The sequence below is a fragment of the Leopardus geoffroyi genome, chromosome A1, assembly GCF_018350155.1.
Source record: "Leopardus geoffroyi isolate Oge1 chromosome A1, O.geoffroyi_Oge1_pat1.0, whole genome shotgun sequence".
NCBI classification, from domain to species: Eukaryota; Metazoa; Chordata; class Mammalia; order Carnivora; family Felidae; genus Leopardus; species Leopardus geoffroyi.
In genome coordinates, this window is record NC_059326.1 from 147155087 (window position 1) to 147177899 (window position 22813).

The window sequence follows — 22813 nt, forward strand, 5'->3', positions numbered from 1 at the left end:
CGTATTATTATTTCCCCCCAAATCCTTGAAGTAAGAAGTTTGTTTCTGTTGATGTCTTTAGAAAGCTAGAGTTCTTAGCACAAACATTCCAAGCAATGAATGAGTTTCAGTGTCATTGGCCCAACTAAGGCTATATTTTAACATCTGGTCCAATTAGTTATTGATATGAACCCTGAGCACTTTCATTTTCTAGGGCCCCACACAAATTCAGACCAGGAGATACTACAGACAGATATTTAGAATGGTAAGAACATTTAGAAAAACAATTACAAATAGTATAGTGTAGAATTGGATGTTGCAATAATATATATTTATTACCATAATATTAAAACAGCTTACACAGGTTAAAAAAACTAAACAAATCTATGAATTAAAACACAATGAAGGAAACTGAGCAGAGAAACATCCTGTATTTTAATTTTGATGAAACAGTATAATAGTCAAAATTTGTTCATTTCTAAAATTCCTATTGTCAAAATAATCAAGGAAATATATAACTTAAAAATCTTTTAGTTAATTTTTAAAATATTTTTTGCCAAACTACATTTTTTGCCTAATATCAGTAACGTTTTTTAATAGTAAAGTTAATAGTGACAAGTATTCAGACAATAAGTATTTACATGTGCTTTAAGTTAAATTATTCAAGCTCCTATTAGGTTTATAAAATATAAGCAAATTTTACTTAGCTGGATCTTAGATAATTGATACTATGGAAAATGTTAGAATTTTTAATTTAACATACATTTTTCAGTGGATATAGCCATTATTTTTAATACATATGTCTAAGCAGTTCATTCAGTCATATTCAGATAGAGTTTGGTCCTTCACTTTGCATGTTATAAACCACCTGGATCACTTACCTTATCTTTTCTTTGCTTTTCATCCTGGTATACAGTCCAGTGTTCTCCATCATTGCTGTATGCTAGTTTGTAAGAACCTACGAACTGTACATGACCAAAATCTTTAGCTCCTTGTGTAATGATGCCAGTTACTTTGGTAGGGACCAGAAGGTCCACCTAAAAAAAGTAAAAGACATAAGTTAAATGCCACAGCAGAGTCCATTATAAATGTGCAAGTTGCTCAAATTCAGGAGATTAAGTAACATACATGTTAAAGCCAAAGATCCACTGATTATTTGTATTTTGAAACTGATGACTGAGTCTGTGATTGGCTAATAATTTTGACTTTGCCACTGGATAAACTTAGTTGAAAACCTGAATAACTATTTTGACTGTTTTAAAATAAAACGATGGTCATTTTAGTCTACCAATCAATTTTATATTAAACCAAATTCCTCTAGCTGTGCAGTTTTGTGCAACCAAGATTGAACAGGGCAGTCAGGGCTGATCTTCTTGGGATGAAGGTCTTCCCCAGCTTGTCTTCCAGAGCTTGTGCTTATAATTCAGTTTTCTGACTTTACTGGTCATTTCAATTTTAATAAAAATCAGACTCTAGTTGTATACACGTTAGGAATAGAAATGATATTATATGTATCACAGTTAAACATTAAATACAAAGTCAACATTATTTCCATGAGTTTTAATCAGCTCAGGAATATATAATTGAATAATAGTAATCATTGTACAATGAAAATCTTGTTCAGAAAACTACAATTCTAAATATGTTGAGGAGAAAGTTGGACATTCTTCAAAAATGAAGGAGGATTACAGTATGCATCCCTGACTTGTGGGATCTGTGCTCATGAGGTGTTTTTTCCTACAAAATACATACTTATAAAAGCAAAACACGCATGGAGACTCAGTAAGCATTAAATTAATCAAGATGTGATTGAAATGCAAAAGACAGCATTGATTTTCATGAAAAAGAATATATAACATTGAATAATTTAGTAGAATTCTGTTCTCTAATTCATGAAGCTTTTCTTATATTTTATTATGTTAATTAAAAAAATATAGGAATCTTTGTTTTCCATGTGGACAATTCTCGTAAGAGCTTTACCTTTAGGTTTATTAATGTTCCTTGATCTACAGCTTCCGCTCTCCTTCCACAATAGCGACCTACTTCCTCCTACTTCCTGTGACTAAGTGCCCTGCTTACATCCTTGATCTTATCATCTTTCACTGTCACGATCCCATATGTGACCTTGGTGGCTTTCAACCACTATGTCCTTTTGTTTCTATTTCAGGTTCTTTATCCTGTGAGATGTATGCAGCCACAAATAGACAGTCATGGGTCAGACATAGTCCATGAATGAAAAGAGAGAGCCAGGGTGAATGTACTGAATAGACCATATTTAGTGACTGTATTTAGATGCTTTTCAATAAAGATATGAAAAAAGTTCCCAAAGTTTCACAGCCTAGGAAAATTTCTTTAAAAATTCACAGGGGATTTGACCACTTTTTGTAACACTGATTAATTAAAGACATCAGACTCAACTTGGACAATGAATTAAGACAGAAAACTACCTTTAATTCTTTATTAAAATACTTTAGAAAGTTTATCAAAACTAGAAAATATTTTTGTTTCTGCATATTTCCTAACATGTATTATATCATCTAAAATATCTATCCTGCAGCAAAGCAAGGTGGCAAAATGATGACACCTGGGAAGGAAACTTTTGTTGCCTCATACACACTATGCTAAGTGCTTTCTTGTGTGTCCTCAATGAATCCTCTCTACAGCCCTGTACAGTACCTTTGAGATGAGGGAACAGAGGCTAATATATTATGATGTGTGATCCAAAGATAGATAGTGAGTAAAGGGAGGATACTAGATTCAAATTCAACATTCTGATTCAAAGTTCCATCATACATAAAAATTCTCACTCAATGATTTCTTGCTATTCTTTGTGATTATTTCAGAAATTTCTGGAGAATCTCAAAGCTTCCTCACTACACTCATTAAACTTACAGAAACTCTAAGCTCCAAACCAAAACAATCCTGGATTTATAATATGAGAAGAGCCCTGTAATTTTTTTTAATGTTTGTTTGTTTGTTTGTTTGTTTGTTTGTTTGTTTTTGAGAGAGAGAGAGAAAGAGAGAGAGGGAGAGAACATGTGCACATGAGTTAGGGGAGGGGCAGGGAGGGAGGGAGAGAGAGAATCCCAAGAAGGCTCTGTGCTGTCAGCGCAGACATGGGGCTCAAACCCACAAACCATGAGATCATGACCTGAGCCAAAATCAAGAGTTGGACACTTAACCGTCTGAGCCACTCAGGTGCCCCAGAAGAGCCCTGTGTTTTAACATGAATTTTGGCTCTGTTACTTCACCTATCCAGGCTTAAAAATACAGATTGCTTTTGTTCTAAGTCCAAATATAATTGTGCAGACACCTAGGCATTGCTACTGGTCTTCAAAATGCTTTTAATGTTGTTGACACTCAATTAAATGGGCAAAAAATCTTCCAACACTCTGAGTCACTGTGTTGCTTGCAAGGCTATAAACACACAGGAACTCAAACTGTCTCCAAGAATATGAACATTTCCATGGCTTGATTCTTCACTCTTTAAACTTCTATGAGTGTTTAGCTACAATGACGCAATGAAGAGTCTTATAGCATATCTCTTTTTCTGTGGTATTTCTTAAAGTCAGCTGGGTTTCCTGCTGGGTGGAGATGTTTTCTCCTTAAGCTGTGTTTCTTGGCTTTTTCTAACAGATACGTTTTTCTCCCACTCTAACTGCTCCCCTTCTCCAGCTTTTTTGTTTGTTTGTTTGTGATCTAGAAATGTTTTTCTTTTTTGTTCCAGTTAAGTAAATTTCTCTACTTTAATAGTCAGCAATCTGTTTCAAGATGGATTTGTCCTAAAATTTGCTACTTAATGTAGCAAAAAAACTTAGAATACCAGGCCTAAGCAAACCTTCTTTAATGTAAAAATAATTAGCATCCCACACTTAACACGAAGGTGCAGCAACAGGGTATATACAGATCTCACTTTGAAACACACTCACAGACATGTCACCCTCATGTTCAGCATGCAGGATGATCCCAGAAAAGCTCATTTATCTGGATCTATGCTAACCCTTAGCTCATGAGCACTTTGCCCTCTTATGGATCTTCTGAGTTAAACTTGTACTGCAAACATGCTAGACAAAATGCCTTCAGCTGTTTTAGATAGACCTTTACCTCCAGAGGTTTGGCTCAAATACAGCAGGTTATTTAGGGCACTGAGCTGTCGTATGGGTGGACATTTGGCTTAGTGCTCTGCTCTTCATGTCTGGATCTGTATTAAATGTGCCTTATATGTAACAATCCCTCAATAAAAGTTTTGCTGGATTGAGTTAAAACTACTTCCTAAGTATGTTCTATGGACAAGAACCAACCATGCCTAAGGAGGTCACAAGGTACCATAGCAGAAAATGCCAAGAGTCTTTCTCTTGTTTCTGTACAGAGGATAACACCATTGGTCAAGGAAATATAGTATCACAGTGGCACCAACCAATTTTTACGGGGAAAGGCAACTAGTTAAAAATCTTCTCCGATCTTCTTAAGAGGCAGTCTATTGTAGAAGAGCTAGATGGTCTGGGTTCCCCAAATGGCTCTGCCCTCACTAGCTATATGCCCTTGGGAAAGCTACTTTATTTCTCTACATCTCAATTTCCTTATCTGAAAAATGAAGATAACAACCCTCATAGGATTTTTATGAGGATTAGGTGAGTTAATATTTACTAAGTGTGTAAAACAACATATAAAATATATTAAGGGCTATAATGGAATCTGCTAAGAGTAAAACAATAAATAAATCTGGGGAAATAATCTATTATCACTCTCAGAATGTTATTAGAAGCATAAATATAGAAACAGAGAAAGAGGGTGGTTAGATTGTCCTACAAGCAACTTCTGGAACATAGTATATTTTGGTCACCTTCTTAAAAAAATAGTAATTTCATCTTCAATTAAAATAGAGAAAATGTGAAGCAACTGAAATTCCCATTTATGGGTGAAATGTTTTACTAAAAGTAATATAATTTTATGGAATGTTGTACATCCTCATTTGAATACTAAGATTAATTACTGAAGGGAAATGGTTCCAAAATAATACTAAAAGAGAGAATTAGATTTGAAATTATGGTGAGTGATTTATTTTCCTTTAATTATATGAGTAAAAAATGAGAGATTCATATATAGAGAGGCTTAAATGACATAGAAGTAAAGAAAAAAGTATTGCATGAGGGTTATGTAGGAATGCAACTCTTATGTTGTAAAACATCCTGTAATGTTTTAGTGAAGCATAAATATTTTTAGAGTGTCTAACTTAGGAAAATTATAGAAAAACTAAGAACATTTGTTTGACAAAGGTCAAGATAAATGGCATTTCAGATATCTGCATAACAGCTTGACAGATGGTTCCCTGGGAGAGCACACTAGGAAAGTGAGTTGATTTTCACAGAGATGTTCTTAAAAGGGTGAGGAAAATGAAAAGTGATACAGATAAACAGGTGTGCAACTGTGGATATTTTACATATAAATAATAGCAATAGTAATAATAGTAATAATAATGTGTAATGGCTGTGCAACAGTCTCTGTTATAGTTACATGATAAATATGAAAATTATTTAACAAGTCTCCTATTGATATTCCTTTAATTTGTTTCTACTTCTTTGCCATCAGTAAAAACTTAGAATGAACTCCCAAGTTCATATCTTCATTCACCGATGCAACTATTTCTTGTAGGCCTAAATGACCTGCCATTTGAAATGTATATGCATTGTTTCCTTTCTCTCAAGAAAGATTATACACTTGCATCTAGGGTATATGATAAATCTTTCTCTGCATAGTCACCAATCTCATGTTTTATAAAATTTTACATTTATGACAATTCTGAAAATGGCTTTTTTTATATTTAATGTACATAAATGGCAACAAGTGGCATTTAATTTACATTCTCCCAATTGGGTTCAGTCTCACTAATAACATATACAGATGGTCTCTTTAATGTCCTTTATTTATTAGATGTTAGAGATTTTCTAATTGTTTTTAAGAATTATGGACTTACATGGTATCAATATGGGCTTCTGTTATATTTGTTGCTTTATTTTCCTAATTTTCTATGTCATTTAATTTTATATTTTACACACAAATTTTTAATTTTCCTGTACTTAAATCTATCAATCACTCCTTTTGTGATACCATATTTTTTATATGCTTAAAAAGATTGTTCACTTAATTAAATCAATCAAATATGATCTACATATTTACCTATGATTTCCTATTATGGTTTTTTTCTTTCTTTTTTCTTTCAACACCTAAACCATCTTGACTTTATGGATATGTATGATGTGACATTCTTTTTTACAAGAATGTAATTTTTGCAACACTTTTTCCCAAATAATCCATTTCTTTTTTTTTCTCCCTCTACCTGGCTGATAGTTACAAGGTTTGCTCTTTATTTTGAAATTAACACTATGACTCAGGGTCATCACCATCACATATTAGGATATATTTTGGTGAGAGTCTCTTTTATTGCTTATGGATGGAATCAAGTGGGTCCATTCAAGCTGTAGCCTAGTTTCTGGGGGAGGGAGGTGTGGTCAGAAGGTTTTCTTGTTTTATGGTTTAAAATGTTGCTTCTTCCTTTTTTGGTATCTTCCATTAGGAGGTCAGTTATCCAAAGACAGGCTCTTTACTTCTGATTTTTCTTATTTATGTTCTTTTCTCACTCATAATGTTCCTTTTTTATTACTCTCCATTCTGTCCTCAATATTATGGATTTTATTTTTGATAATGCAATTTCTACTGCTACATTTTAAGATTTCCTTGAAACACATTATTATTAGGATACCTCCCTCATCATCTCAGGATTCATTTTATCCTCTCTGGTATTCATGGAGAAAATTCCTTTGTACTTTATATACATTCTAGTAATCTGCTGTTCTGATAGGAAATTTTCTATTTTCGCAATTTTTCTTCATGCCTTTAGAATAATTTCTATCTTATTGTTGTTCTACAAATTGAAAAATAAGCCCCATATCATCTTGTTTTATTTTCCTTTACTTGAATAGAGAGAGGACAGTCCTGATGCCAGCACACTGGTCACAAGTGTCCCCTTGGCCCCTCACCAGCTATTAGGCAGTTGTGAGAATTCTCTTTCTGACCTTCAGATGTCAACACTGCCTCTGGCCTTTTTACCAATGCCCAGCAGAAGTTTAGGCTGAACAGTTTAGCTAGTCTGAAGGACAAGCCTCTCTACTCTTGCTGTTTTTCCTCTGAATATTGTAAGGATAATGTATTTTCTTGATAACACAAAATCCAAACCATTCTCTTGTCAAATATAAGATCCCAGGGGCAGGCAAGTTTGTCTCTGTTGTTCATCTTGCACATGGCACACAGTAAGTATTCAATAAATACATATTGAATGAACGCTTTTACATTTTAGGATTCAGTGAGCCAACATGTAGCCAACATATATTTTACTCTACCTAGCCAGCTTTGTGTTAGGAGGCAAATGGGTGTGATGGGACACTGGGAGGGAGAGCAGGGGCCACAGCATACAGTTTCTGCTTGTAGTAAAATGACGGTTGGGCTCTCCAGACACCAAGGCAGGCTCTGGGTCTTGGCCACCACTGTTCTGATTTAGATATTGGAATCCACATGCTCTAGGCACAGGGGATGCAGCCCAGGGGACTGGAAAATCACCAAATGGCATATATTTGTATGCATACTTCATGGATGAGGGAAGCGAATCAAGGGTTGCAGTAGAAGTTGAATGAGTCAATACGACATAAGCAATTTCCTCATAAGCTCAACATAGGAACACTTAAAATCAGGCTTGCTCTCTCAGTTCCAGAGGAAATGTGAGAGAAAATTCAACCAGGCTTCACTAAAATTATGTGTAAATGAAAGTCCAATGATTTAAAATTTTCTCATTCAATCTCAAAGAAATTTAAAAGACAAAAACAACCAAATTATATATTATACATTAGGATTAATATAATATATAGACTGAATCTAATGCCTTTGTATTGATTTACTTAAATCATGACACCAAAAGGGAAAATAAGTTGATTTTCTCTTCTTTTTTTTAATGAGTGACCTTTGTAATATTCTATATAAATTTTATTTTTTGAATTGTTTTGAAAAAATATTCTCAAACAATTGTAGTTAGAAGTAACTAAAATCGACATTAGGTTAACAGGTAAGCTCTTACCCAATTTCTCCAAATCCTATGTCAGAAAGAATAAAGTATTTGACAAAAATTATAAAACTTAGAAAATTATTAGGGAAAAGAATCATACTTTTCTCATTGGGTTATGGAAAGTGATTTTCTGCTGAGCTCACCAAAAATAAGATCATCCTGAGAGAGTAGAATTACCATATCTTTATTTACCTTTCAAGCTTGATTTTGATTAGGCTGGGAACTTTGACTTATTCCATGAATAAAAATTCAGGGCAATGGCTAATTGAATTCATCTGCAATTGATAGGGTCATTATTAATTAGTAAGTGGAGACTTAATACAAGACTTTGATCAAAGAACATAATGATATCCGATAAATATTGTTCAGATATCTTAATTAGAGCCGTGCCAGAGCCCAAATGCAGCAGAAAATAAAGAAAATTACTGGTAAATGATTTGCATGTAATTTAAAAAACATAGCACAACTTTTAAATAGGAATTGAGGTAGTTTGTTATTTAGTGCTTTCTGATAGCACAATGAGAGGGGAGCCAAGATAAAAATTGTGTCAGCATCTTTTATAAAGCCGGAGGTTCACTGAACTGGCAATCAAATTTGCATGCACTTCAGTGGCCAGAATTTGGTTGATTGTTCGCTTGGAAAGCCTGTTTTGAGTATATTTCTTTGGCAACTACTTTACTGAATATAATTTTACCAAAGGCACTTATATTTTATATAACCATTGTGTATTTTAGAGATTGACATTTACAAATACAAAACATCTATACACAAATATGTGTGTCGATATGTGAATTTACACAAATCTTCTTGTTTTGGGACAAATACATAAAACTCATGAGAACTCTGAAAATAAAACACCCACAGAGTAAAGTATACTGCAACAGCAAATCACAATGCATATCTTAAATATTATGAGGACCTCGAAAGGTAGGAAACTTGACAGAACGCACACCCTATTTTTATGTACCATGCTGCCTGGAGGAGCTATGCATTTGAGGTTGATATAAAACTTTGCCATTCTCACAATTTGTATATCATCCATAGAGTCCTGTGCATGATTTGGTTTCATCAGACCAGGTGAGCCTTCACACTAGATTTTCAGCCTTACCTTCACATACGCACATTACATGGTGACTGATTTTTAGGCTTCAACAACATCCTTGCAAAGAGAACTAGATGTAACTTTCCTCCCTTGTCCTTACAAAAGGAAGTGGAAAGAGGCATGGACTCTCAGGAATCAGGCGTGAAGGCATAAATTCTTTAAATTGCTTTGGGAAAATGTACCATCAGTGTCAACAGCTAGAAAATAGCCTAGGTCAACGTGTTGCTCTGAAGTGATTGGAGGGGAAAGGGAGGGATGTGGCTCAGCTGTCTGTGGATTACAGGGTTAAGAGCCATTGACACAGAAAGTGAATGGCCCTGAAGGGTGGCTTTGTAAAAACAATCTTTTGTTCAAAGGATAAAATATACATATAGTATGGATAAAAAGGATACAAGGTATTTCCATTCAAATGCATGGTCAGTAACACTGTCAGCATTTTATTTGTGTAAAAAGGACGAGCCTGGCTTTGGTGGATCTGGCAGGGCTCTCTAGTCCCTAGGACACCAGTCACCACACATCATAATTGTAGTTTTAAAGAGCCTCAGTGACAGCCCTGGTTATAGATTTCCTCATGGAATACCCATAAAACCAATGTGTTTTGTTTAGTTATATTAATTTATTTATGGTAAAAATATCTCCTCTATATTCTTCCACTGCTAACTTCCATTAGTTTTGTTCCCAAATAGAAATAAGGAGCAGCTATTGTATTCTTGAGACTCCAATTTTATCAAGCTTCTCTTTGAGGTCCTAGTATTAATTTTCCATTTATTCTCTTTAATACAGTGTCTAAGGTCTTTTGAGCTTATTAAGTGGTAAAGTATGAAACTGGGTGCTGGATGCTGATAAAATCTAAGTACTACCTGATGAACATATTTTAATTAGGTTCCATAGTGCAATGTGGCCTGGATATATTTATAATAAATTCCAAATAGGTACATGCCTAACAGTTACAGTGGCATGCCTTGAATATAGGGTATATAACTTTCATAAAATATGTCCTTCTTGATTGCATGTGAACAATAAGATGCTAATATTTTCCTTTTTTCAAGAAGTAGCACTATGTTTAAGGGACTATCATATATTTGCTTGTCTTAGGACAAGAGCTCATTTCTTTGTGCAATCAGCTCCAAACAATCTCATATTTTAAAAATCACATTCTTTAATTCTATAATTATTCATGCACTAGGTTTTCGATTACTGTAAAATAGCTCATAAAGCACAGTCTTAAATTAGGTATAGAATTAATAAATCACTTGGAACAAACTCATTCTATTAAGCTTATTTAATTTTTTTGCATATGTACTCAAGATTTTTAAAACTCTCCAAGTTATAGCTCACTTCACTAAAGAATCACTTATAGATTTAAGTGAAGAATTTCATGAGACATTTCCCACCCTTATGGTTGAACATCTTTGCAATAACTGTCTTTGATATCCCATCTGAGACTTTAGTCACAAAGCTGCTGAAGTTTATTAACATAATTTGCAAAGAAAAAAAAAAACAGAAGTGAAATAAGCAGAAAGTAGGGATACAAGTCCCTTTCATTTGTTATTATAAACACTTAAGGATCCTAAAATCCAAAAAGATATTTTTGTCAAATTTGAACACTGGTTTAAAGAAAACAGGAATCATGTAGAAATTATCAGATAGAATGACACTAAAAACATAATTTTAGAAAGTTATTTATAATGGAATCAATCAGCAAGAGATAAAAACAGAAACAAACAAACAAACAAAAAACTATTCATCTTCGTAAATAACTCACAAGATTTGTCACTTGATCTTGTGGCTTATCAAACCTAAAAAGGTATTTTTCTCATTACAGAGAAATCTGGTACATTTCAAGAAATGCTGAAATATCTGTTAGTTTAGGAATCAGAATATAACCTTTGACACATCTATATGTTAAACAGAAGCACTGGAGGTCCAATGCAAGTGCCTTTTTAAAGTTTCCCCTTTCAAGACACTTGGGACAAAGGTCACATATATAATTTACTACCTCTTTAATACCCTATGTTCTAAAAAATGACCTTGTAATGCATTGTCTCCAACTCTTTCGCAAAGTAACGTTTTCTTTAAAAAGTAACAGCAAGTGGGAGCATGGAAGATGGTGGCGTAGGAGGACGCTGGGCTCATCTTGTCCTGCTGATCGCTTAGATTCCACCCACATCTGCCTAAATAACCCAGGAAACCGCCAGAAGACTAGCAGAACGGACTCTCTGGAGCCAAGCGTAGAGGAGAGGCCCACGGAAGAGGGTAGGAAGGGCGGGGAGGCGGTGCGTGCTACACGGACTGGCAGGAGGGAGATGGGGTGGAGGGGCAGCCTGCTGGCAAAGCAGAGTCCCCGAGTCTGGCTTGCAAAAGCGGAGGGGCTGGACTGCATGAGTTCTGACAGACAGTGGGACTTAACATCTGGAATGTTATAAGTCAACAGCTCTGCTCGGAGAGCGGGAGGGAGAGAGGACACTGGGAGGAAGAGGTGTTGAGCCCCGGAAGACAGAGTTCAGCTCGGCGGTGGGGAACAAAGGTCATCCCTCTCTCCCATCCCCCAGCCGAAATCCCTAAGGGAACCAGTTCCCCTTCACTGAACTTGCTTGCACCTCACAAACACCCAATGCTGTGCTTCTAGGATCCATCCCTCCCACGGGTCTGCCTCCCTCCCAGTGCTACAGGGCCCCTCCCACAGGGGACCACCAACAGCAAAGTAGCTAAGCCTGCCCCTCCTGCCCCTCCTGCCCCTCGCAGATCTGCCCTGGCTAATACGCCCTTGGCCAGATCCCATCGAAGCAGCACCACAAGCCTGGCAGTGTGCAAGTAGCCCAGACAGGGGTCACACAACTCCACAGTGAGTCCCTGCCCCTGGGAGAGGGGAGGAGAAGGTACACACAGTCTGACTGGGGCCTCAGTGGTGGGCTGGGGGCAGACATCAGGTCTGACTGCGGGCTGCTCACCAACACAAGTTACTCCGGACAGCACAGGGGAAGTGCCCTGCAGTTTGGAGCTACCACAGGGACTATCCAAAATGATGAAACAGAAGAATTCTCCTCAAAAGAAACTCCAGAAGTAGCGACAGCTAACAAATTGGTCAAAACCGATTTAAGCAATATAACAGAACAAGAATTTAGAATAATAGTCATAAAATTAATCGCTGGGCTTGAAAAAAGCATAGAGGGCAGCAGAGAATCTATTGCTACAGAGATCAAGGGAACAAGAAGTAGTCATGAGGAACTAAAAAATGCTATAAATGAGGTGCAAAATCAAATGGAGGCGGCCATGAATTGAAGAGGCAGAGGAGAGAATAGGTGAATTAGAAGATAAAATTATGGAAAAAGAGGAAGCTGAAGAAAAGAGAGATTAAAAAAATCCAGGAGTATGAGGGGAGAATTAGAGAACTAAATAATGCAATCAAACGGAACAATATCTGTATCACAGGAATTCCAGAAGAAGAGAGAAAGGGGCTGAAGGTGTACTTGAACAAATCATAGCTGAGAACTTCCCTGATCTCGGGAAGGAGAAAAGCATTGAACTCCAAGAGGCACAGAGAACGCCCTACAGACGTAACTTGAATCAATTTTCTGCAGGACATATCATAGTCAAACTGGCAAATACAAGAATAAAGAGAAAATTCTGAAAGCAGCTAGGGATAAACAGGCTCTAACTTACAAAGGTAGGTACATAAGAGTAGTGGCAGACCTATCTACTGAAACTTGGCAGGCCAGAAAGGAATGGCAGGGAATCTTCAATGTGATGAACAGAAAAAAAATATGCAGCCAAGAATCCTTTATCCAACAAGTTTGTCATTCAGAATAGAAGGAGAGATAAAGGTTTTCCCAAACAAGCAAAAACTGAAAGAATTCATCACCACTAAACCAGCCCTACAAGAAATCCTAAGGGGGATTCTGTGAGTGAAATGTTGCAAGGACCACAAAGTACCAGAGACACCATTACAAGCATGAAACCTACAGATATCACAATGACACTAAACCCATATTTTTCTATAATAACACTGAATGTACATGGACTAAATGCTCCAACCAAAAGATATAGGGTATCAGAATGGATAAAAAAAATAAGACCCATCTATTTGTTGTCTACAAGAGACTCATTTTAGACCTGAGAACACCTTCAGATTGAAAGTGAGGGGATGGAGAGCAATCTATCATGCTACTGGAAGTCAAAAGAAAGCTGGAGTAGCCATACTTATATCAGGCAAACTAGACTTTAAATGAAAGGCTGTAACAAGAGATGAAGAAGGGCATTATATAATAATTACAGGGTCTATCCATCAGGAAGAGCTAACAATTATAAATGTCTATGTACTGAATACAGGAGCCCCCAAATATATAAAACAATTACTCACAAACATAAGCAACCTTATTGACAAGAATGTGGTAATTGCAGGGGACTTTAATACCCCACTTACAACAATGGATAGATCATCTAGACACAGGATCAATAAAGAAACAAGGGCCCTGAATAATACATTGGATCAGATGGACTTGACAGATATATTTAGAACTCTGTATCTGAAAGCAACAGAATATACTTTCTTCTCAAGCGTACATGGAATGTCCTCCAAGATAGATCACATACTGGGTCATGAAACAGCCCTTCATAAGTATAAAAGAATTGAGATCATACCATGCACACTTTCAGACCACAATGCTATGAAACTTGAAATCAACCACAGGAAAAAGTCTGAAAAACCTCCAAGAGCATGGAGGTTAAAGAACACCCTACTAAAGAATGAATGGCTCAATCAGGCAATTAGAGAAGAAATAAAAAAGAATATGGAAACAAATGAAAATGAAAATACAACAATCCAAATGCTTTGGGATACAGCAAAGGCAGTCCTGAGAGGAAAATACATTGCAACCCAGGCCTATCTCAAGAAACAAGAAAAATCTCAAATACAAAATCTAACAGCACACCTAAAGGAAATAGAAGCAGAACAGCAAAGACACCCCAAACCCAGCAGAAGAAGAGAAATAATAAAGATCAGAGCAGAAATAAACAGTATAGAATCTAAAAAAACTGTAGAGCAGATCAATGAAACCAAGAGTTGGTTTCTTGAAAAAATAAACAAAATTGATAAACCTCTAGCCAGGTTTCTCAAAAAGAAAAGGGAAATGACCCAAATAGATACAATCATGAATGAAAATGGAATTATTACAACCAATCCCTCAGAAATACAAGCAATTATCAGGGAATAATATAAAAATTTATATGCCAACAAACTGGACAACCTGGAAGAAAGGGACAAATTCCTAAGCACCCACACACTTCCAAAAATCAAACAGGAAGAAATAGAAAATTTGAACAGACATATAACCAGCGAAGAAATTGAATCAGTTATCAAAAATCTCCCAACAAATAAGAGTCCAGGACCAGATGGCTTTCCTGGGGAATTCTACCAGACATTTAAAGCAGGGAAAATACCTATCCTTCTCAAGCTGTTCCAAAAAATAGAAAGGGAAGGAAAACTTCCAGACTCATTCTATGAAGCCAGCATTAATTTGGTTCTCAAACCAGATAGAGACCCAGCAAAAAACGAGAACTACACTCTAATATCCCTGATGAATATGGATGCAAAAATTCTCAAGAAGATAACTAGCAAATCAAGTTCAAGAGCATTTAAAAAGAATTATTCACCATGATCAAGTGGGATTCATTCCTGGGCTGCAGAGCTGGTTCAACATTTGCAAATCGATCAGTGTGATACATCACATTAATAAAAGGAAAGATAAGAACGATATGACCCTGTCAATCGCTGCAGAAAAAGCATTTGACAAAATTCAGCATCCTTTCTTAATAAAAACCCTCGAGAAAGTCAGGATAGAAGGAACATACTTCAACATCATAAAAGCCATTTATGAAAAGCCCACAGCTAATATCACCCTCAATGGGGAAAAACTGAGAGCTTTCCCCTGAGATCAGGAACACAACAGGGATGTCCACTCTCACCACTGTTGTTTAACATAGTGTTGGAAGTGCTAGCATCAGCAATCAGACAACAAAAGGAAATCAAAGGCATCAAAATTGGCAAAGATGAAGTCAAGCTTTCACTTTTTGCAGATGACATGATACTATACATGGAAAACCAGACAGGCTCCACCAAAAGCTTGCTATAACTGATACATGAATTCAGCAAAGTCGCAGGATACAAAATCAATGTACAGAAATCAGTTGTATTCTTATACACTAATAATGAAGCAACAGAAAGGCAAATAAAGAAACTGATCCCTTTTACAATTGTACCAAGAAGCATCAAATACCTAGGAATAAACCTAACCAAAGATGTAAAAGATCTGTATGGTGAAAACTATAAAAAGCTTATGAAGGAAATTGAAGAAGATATAAAGAAATGGAAAAACATTCCGTGCTCATGGATTGGAAGAATAAATATTGTTAAAATGTCAATACTACCCAAAGCTATCTACACATTCAATGCAATCCCAATCAAAATTGCACCAGCATTCTTCTCAAAGCTAGAACAAGCAATCCTAAAATTTGTATGGAATCACAAAAGACCCTGAATAGCTAAAGTAATATTGAAGAAGACCAAAGTGGGAGGCATCACAATCCCAGACTTTAGCCTCTACTACAAAGCTGTCATCATCAAGACAGCATGGTATTGGCACAAAAACAGACACACAAACCAATGGAATAGAATTGAGATTCCAGAATTGGACCCACAAAAGTATGGCCAACTAATCTTTGACAAAGCAGGAAAGAATATCCAATGGAAAAAAGACAGTCTCCGAAACAAATGGTCCTGGGAGAACTGGACAGCAACATGCAGAATAATGAAACTAGACCACTTTCTTACACCACTCACAAAAATAAACTCAAAATGGATAAAGGACCTGAATGTGAGACAGGAAACCATCAAAACCCTAGAGGAGAAAGCAGGAAAAGACCTCTCTGACCTCAGCCGTAGCAATCTCTTACTCGACACATCCCCAAAGGCAAGGGAATTAAAAGCAAAAATGAACTATTGGGGCCTCATGAAGATAAAAACCTTCTGCATTGCAAAGGAAACAATCAACAAAACTAAAAGGCAACCAACGGAATGGGAAAAGAGATTTGCAAATGACATATAGGACAAAGGGCTAGTATCCAAAATTTATACAGAACTCACCAAACTCCACAACCAAAAAACAAATAATCCAGTGAAGAAATGGGTAGAAGACATGAATACACACTTCTCTAAAGAAGACATCCAGATGGCCAACAGGCACATGAGAAGATGCTCAACGTCACTCCTCATCAGGAAATACAAATCAAAACCACACTCAGATATCACCTCACGCCACTCAGAGTGGCCAAAATGAACAAATCAGGAGACTATAGATGCTGGCGAGGATGTGGAGAAATGGGAACCCTCCTGCACTATTGGTGGGAATGCAAACTAGTGCAGCTGTTCTGAAAAATAGTGTGGAGGTTCCTCAAAAAATTAAAAATAGATCTACCCAATGACCCAACAATAGCACTGCTAGGAATTTACCCAAGGGATACAGGAGTGCTGATGCATAGGGGCACTTGTACCCCAATGTTTATAGGAGCACTTTCAACAATAGACAAATTATGGAAAGAGCCTAAATGTCCATCAACTAATGAATGGATAAAGAAATTGTGGTTTTTATACACAATGGAATACTACATGGCAATGAGAAAGAATGAAATATGGCCTTTTGTAGCAACGTGGATGGAACTAGAGAGTGTTATGCTAAGTGAAATAAGTCATACAGAGAAAGACAGGTACCATATGTTTTCACTCTTACGTGGATCCTGAAAAACTTAACAGAAGACCATGGGGGAGGGGAAGTGGAAATAAAAGTTAGGGAGGGAAGCAAACCATAAGAAACTCTTAAAAACTGAGAATAAACTGAGGGTTGATGGGGGGTGGGGGTAGGGGAAAGTGGTTGATGGGCATTGAGGAGGGCACCTGTTAGGATGAGCACTAGGTGTTGTATGGAAACCAATTTGAGAACAAATTTCATGTTAAAAAAAGTAACAGCAAGTGATATAAATGGGAAAGTAGAGATTATGCTTTTAGGAGCAAGAAATATCACAGTTTCTGGGGAGATTGAAAGGTTAATTGTGAAGAAAAAATGTATTCTTTTGAAACTTTCAGGTCAAAACAACAAATACGGCTGTATTTTCAAGGTGGAAACAATAACTTAAAATAATCTAACAGTAAAAACCCAAACATTAAGAATGTATCTAACATTTCTGCACTGAGAATGCTTTTTGATATAGCATTTTTGTAGATATGCTTTATTAGATTAAGAAATTTCCTGTCTAGTATTTATTTGTTTCAGAATTTAAAAGTCATGAACAGATATTTAACTTTATTAAATTTTATGTCTATTTAAATTGAGATGATCATATGAATTTCTCCTTTAATTAATGATATATAACAGATGGCTACAAAACCAACACCTAATCAACGCCAGAACTATAACAGTGACAATATCTATGGGGGTACTTTCCACTGTCTCCCTGCTTCTCTTAACCATGGTTACTTAATCCTACCTTTTTCATTAGTTCCTGGCTTTTTGAAACACAGTTTTATTAGACATGAGTGGACGAATAAATAATATTTACTTTTAAGTTGTTTTTAAAATTTATAAAAAGGGTATCATATAGTAATCTTCTGGGACTTGCTATTATCATTTAATACTATACTGCAAAGATTCATCTATATGTTTATTTATGGTTATATATTTATTTTTACTATTGTGTAATACTCCATGAGTACAAACTAGGCAATAAGACCCAGTGAATACCACGAGTATTTGAATATTTCCAACTTTAGCTTTTAAAAATCAGTGCTATAAACCCTCTTGTTCTTATCTTGTAACATACATATTTGAATGTCTTTTGTGATTATGTATCTAGGAGTGGAATTTTTTGCTCATAGAGTATATGAATGTACAATTCTATAAGACAAGGCAAAAAATTTCCAGAATGATTTTACCAATTTACTCACCTACCAGCAAGCTATATATATTCTTTACCTTAAATTTCCTATCTTTGTGATTAACATTAGATTTTCTAAGAAGTTTTTCTAAAGTTTGAACACTTTATGCATTTCTGCCATAAGTTCTTTAAGTAAACCTACTTAAACTTTGATGGATTCTATTCAGTCACATTCTATTTAAGACTCTTGAATATCTCTGTTTAGAAGTGAGAGTCTAAATCATTTTCTCTTTTTGTACTTCTGCCCAGCTTAGGTACCAGAAACCTATGATTTCATAGAAGAATTTGGGAAGCCTTTCTCTGTTTTCTACAAAATAGTTTGTGTAACTCAGAGGGCATATGTAGTTTGAAAGCTGTAAAGTCTGCCTTAAAGTTTTTTTTTTTTTTAATATTTTTTTTTCAACGTTTATTTATTTTTGGGACAGAGAGAGACAGAGTATGAACGGGGGAGGGGCAGAGAGAGAGGGAGACACAGAATCGGAAACAGGCTCCAGGCTCTGAGCCATCAGCCCAGAGCCCGACGCGGGGCTCGAACTCCCGGACCTCGAGATCATGACCTGGCTGAAGTCGGACACTTAACCGACTGCGCCACCCAGGCGCCCCTGCCTTAAAGTTTTTAATGATGGCAGGTTGATTCAGGGTTTCTTTTTTTTCTATCTCTCTCTCTTGTGTGTCATCTTTCCTGACCATATAGGTTTCTATTTTTCTTTGAGTAAATACATTTTGTTGAATAAATACATTAATGTATCTTTTACTATAAACATATACATGTATGTAAACATATCTATAACATATACACATAGTAAGTATGGCACAATGTTAATTTTTGTTAAATCTGGGTATTGTCTGCACATGATTGAAATATTTTATAATTTAAAAAAGCACATTCTATTGTGAAAGTCTGGGGAAGGACTTAAGTAGTCTCTGTATCTGTTTTTGTTTCTACAGAAGTATGTGGAGGTGAGGGAGAGGATGGACCATTTCAAATATAGATCTAACTTTCTCCAGTAATACTGACAATATGTTTTTAGTTTTGCAATATAACCTTAGGACCCATTAAATCTTAGAATGAAAAGTAACATAATTAGGCAACTTCTGAATTTAAAAAAAAAAAATCTGCTTGCCCATAATATTGTAACTCTAGACCTAATGAAAGCAAGAATACTTAAGTGCTTAAGTTCAAATTTCACGTCTTTTTTTCTTTACTTTTTTAATGTTTATTTATTTTTGAGAGAGAGAAAGATACAGAGGTGAGCAGGGGTTGGGGCAGAGAGAGAGGGAGACACAGAACCCCAAGCAGGCTCCAGTCTCCATCTGAGCTGTCAGCATGGAGCCTGACACAGAAGTCAGGAACCTGGAGATCATGACCTGCGCTGAAGTCAGAAGCTTAACCATCTGAGCCACCCAGGCGCCCTCACATGACTTCTTTTTACTGCGGCCACATCACTAGCATTGAGCCATTCATTTTAAAGAACGACTTTGTTCTGTTAGCTGAACTTATTTTGTGTAACTTGTTTTCATATTTCTCAATTTTTGCTGCCTTCTTAATAAAATAACTATGGCCAAATAATGTACATGAAATAACAAAGAAATCTGCCATGTTTCATAAATTATATTAACATATACAATTTTTTATATAGTGACAGAGAGAGAAGTGAGGACACTAAACATAATTGAGTTATCTTCCATAAATTTTATCATTTTCTTATAAGTTTTATGAAAGATGAAATCTAACCCATGCACCTTAAGGACATTTTTGAAAACCATGCATAACAGTAACAGAATATAATGAGAGTAATTTGTAAAATATTTTTATGCCAGGGCACCTGGGTGGCTCATTCCGTTAAGCGCTCGGCTCTTGGTTTCGGCTCAGGTCATGATCTCAACAGTTTGTGAGTTCCAGCCAAATTTTGGGCATGCTGACAGTGCGGAGTCTGCTTGAACTTGTCTCTCCCTCTCTTTCTTCCCCTCTCTTGCTTGCAAGTGCATGCACTTTCTCTCTCTCAAAATAAATAAATAGACTTAAAAACATATTTACTGCCTTCCTAACACATCCCCTCCTCCAGGTTTTCTTGTATTTCATGATGCCTAGTACAAAACTGGATTCTCAACAAACGTTTTTATTTTTTCATCCCTGAATAGGGCCAAAATTAATATGTAAATTAATACATCAAAATTAATACACCCATATTTGATATTCATCTGAAACTCAAACGTAAAGGGCTCTAAGCCTTCTTTTCAAACCGTAGGTCTATGCTTTCTGTAGCATACTCCTTCATTATAGTATGTATCACATGTGCTTGCAGTAATGTGTTTATGAATGCCTGTCCTCTACTACATCTTGAGCTCCTGGAGTACTCTAATCATGTTTTAGTCATCTTTGCATCTTCCAGGCTTATTCCAAGGTATGCATATGTTAGGCATCCAGGAATACCTTTACTGGACAGGTGGATAGATAAGATGGGAAGAGACTGGCTCAAGAACACAGGTTGGGGTTAGTTTTCAAAGTATAGCAGGACCACCTTTTTTTCATAGATAAGTAGCAAGGAAAAATGATGTGTAAATATCTAAAGAAATGTCTGAGTGAAGAATATGATTTTCTTGAGAAAGAAGTTTTAAGGTAGAGTATTAAGAATGTCATATTTATACTCCACGGCACTGTGAATCTGGCAGCCTTGATCAGTATAGTATAAACTTTGGGAGAAAAAGATTAAAGTTAATGAGAATGACTTCAACACTTTGTCAGGAATGCAGAATGAGGTCCCTAGATTCAAAGAATGTTAATAAGAACAAAAAACCCAGGGACAATCTGACAGGTGAAGGACAGGACCTTTTTTTTCCTTTTTTTTTTTTTTTTTTTGTACTGTTTACTCAATTTAATCAGAACTTAAATCAAGATAAAGAGTGCCAAACTGACAGCCAATGACAGCCCTCAAGAATAAGAGGGGGTTATCACATCCAGGTCTGAAATGGGTAGATAAGTTGCTGGGAAAAGAGGAAGAAGTTAGTAGAATACCAAGTCACATGTCATTTTGCCAAGTAAGTTTCAGAATCAGGAGGCTGAGGGACCAGTAGGGCTTGGATTCTCCTGCCAGGGCTGGAAAGGTAGACTATGCAAATCTGAACACAACATTGGCTGAAGAGGCCAGCCCCCAGAGAGGGCAGACATGGGGACAAAGAAAAGAGGCTAAGTCAGGCAAGTTGGTCCAGAGTATCTTGGGAGACAGGATGTTACAGTCAGCTGATGGAATTTCAGGAACCCTAGAGTGACAAAAGACAGAAGAGGTGCTACAGAGGTTTGCAGACCTAAGTCCAGCAAGACATACTGTATATGAAGTAGAGTAAATAAAAGAGGGTGTATTAGATGGGGGCTAAAAGGGGTTTTGGAGATGGCTGGCAGAACACAATAGGTAAAATTCCAAGCACAGATACTCTGTATCTAGGAGCAGAGACACAGGCATAAGACTATGTCCCCTCAGTGGCTGGATGCTCTTTTCAGGAAATACTGGTGACACTAAATTTGGGAAGGGATGAAATATCATGCAGAGTATCAACTGGGAGGCCAAATAGGGTTGTGGTCCGAAGCTGTCTATGACAACAGAGAGGGACAGCAGCAATTCTAATGATGCCTGACTGACACTTCATATGACAGGGCTTTCCATGTGCATGGTCTTGTGAGATTTACTCCAAAGTCTGGGACTCTGGAGGATGAAGCTGCAAGTATGGATGAGGTACTCTCAACTGTGGCGGCTGCAAGTGTGCAGAGGTTATTACACTGTTGAATTCCATCCAGATCACTGAAGAGCTGAGGGTCCTGAAAAGTGCTGTATTAGAAGTCAGCTCCTCTTCCACTTATCCCTGGCATAAAATGCCACCCATTCATACCCTGACAGCTTCTACCTATGACAGACTAGATATGACACCGAAAGGGGAGGGGGAAGCAGGGCTTTCCTGCATGGGTAATATATCATAGTACTATGCAAAGATTCCTACAATTTTAAAATTCCCTTGATTTGCTCCTCAAACATTCCCTTGATTCTCTCTCCTTCCATCCCAAATTATGTAAAAGGAAGAATGCAAGGTAAGGGAGAAAGCTCTTTGTACTTGGTGTCTCTAGATCCCTCTTTGTGCTAATTGTATAGTATATTCCTTTGCATGCTGATTAATCCAGAAAAAAATAATCAGAAATAAGTATTATTAAAATCTCTCATGATCGATATAGGGCACTGTGCTAGTTCTCTGTTCTGGCATGATGATTTCTATAGTTAAAGAAGTCTTGGTATGGCATATTTCCTAGGAGAAATGTAAGGTCTTCTTTTGGTTGGACAAAATATTCTTTAAAGACTCTCATTTTTTCCCTTGTTTTTGGTTGTGAATATGAAATGTGGGGTTTTAGTGACAGAATTTAATTGTGGTCTCTGTATGTTGGTGCTGAGCCCAGAAAGCTTTCGGAAATGGATGATTTTTGTATACCAAAGTAATAAATAAAGGCCATACACCCTCTGCTCTAAAATTTCTTGCTTATTCTTGTTCTTGAAATCAATTTTTGGTTAAAAAAGAAAAAAAAATCTCTCCCTTTTTAAAATAAGTAAATTGGTCTTGATTATATGTCTGTCTGAACTCCTTGCTGATTA

The 22813-nt window shown here is 36.4% G+C and overlaps 1 protein-coding gene across 2 annotated transcripts in view; it reads right to left on the reverse strand.

Moving 5' to 3' along the window:
* Positions 1-22813, reverse strand: part of EDIL3 (EGF like repeats and discoidin domains 3) — a 416894-nt gene that overhangs the window by 23663 nt on the left and 370418 nt on the right. For both annotated transcript variants that reach the window (XM_045497268.1, XM_045497260.1), the window contains one exon: positions 861-1016. In XM_045497268.1, coding sequence (XP_045353224.1) covers positions 861-1016 — 156 coding nt within the window. The remainder of the gene's footprint in view (positions 1-860; positions 1017-22813) is intronic.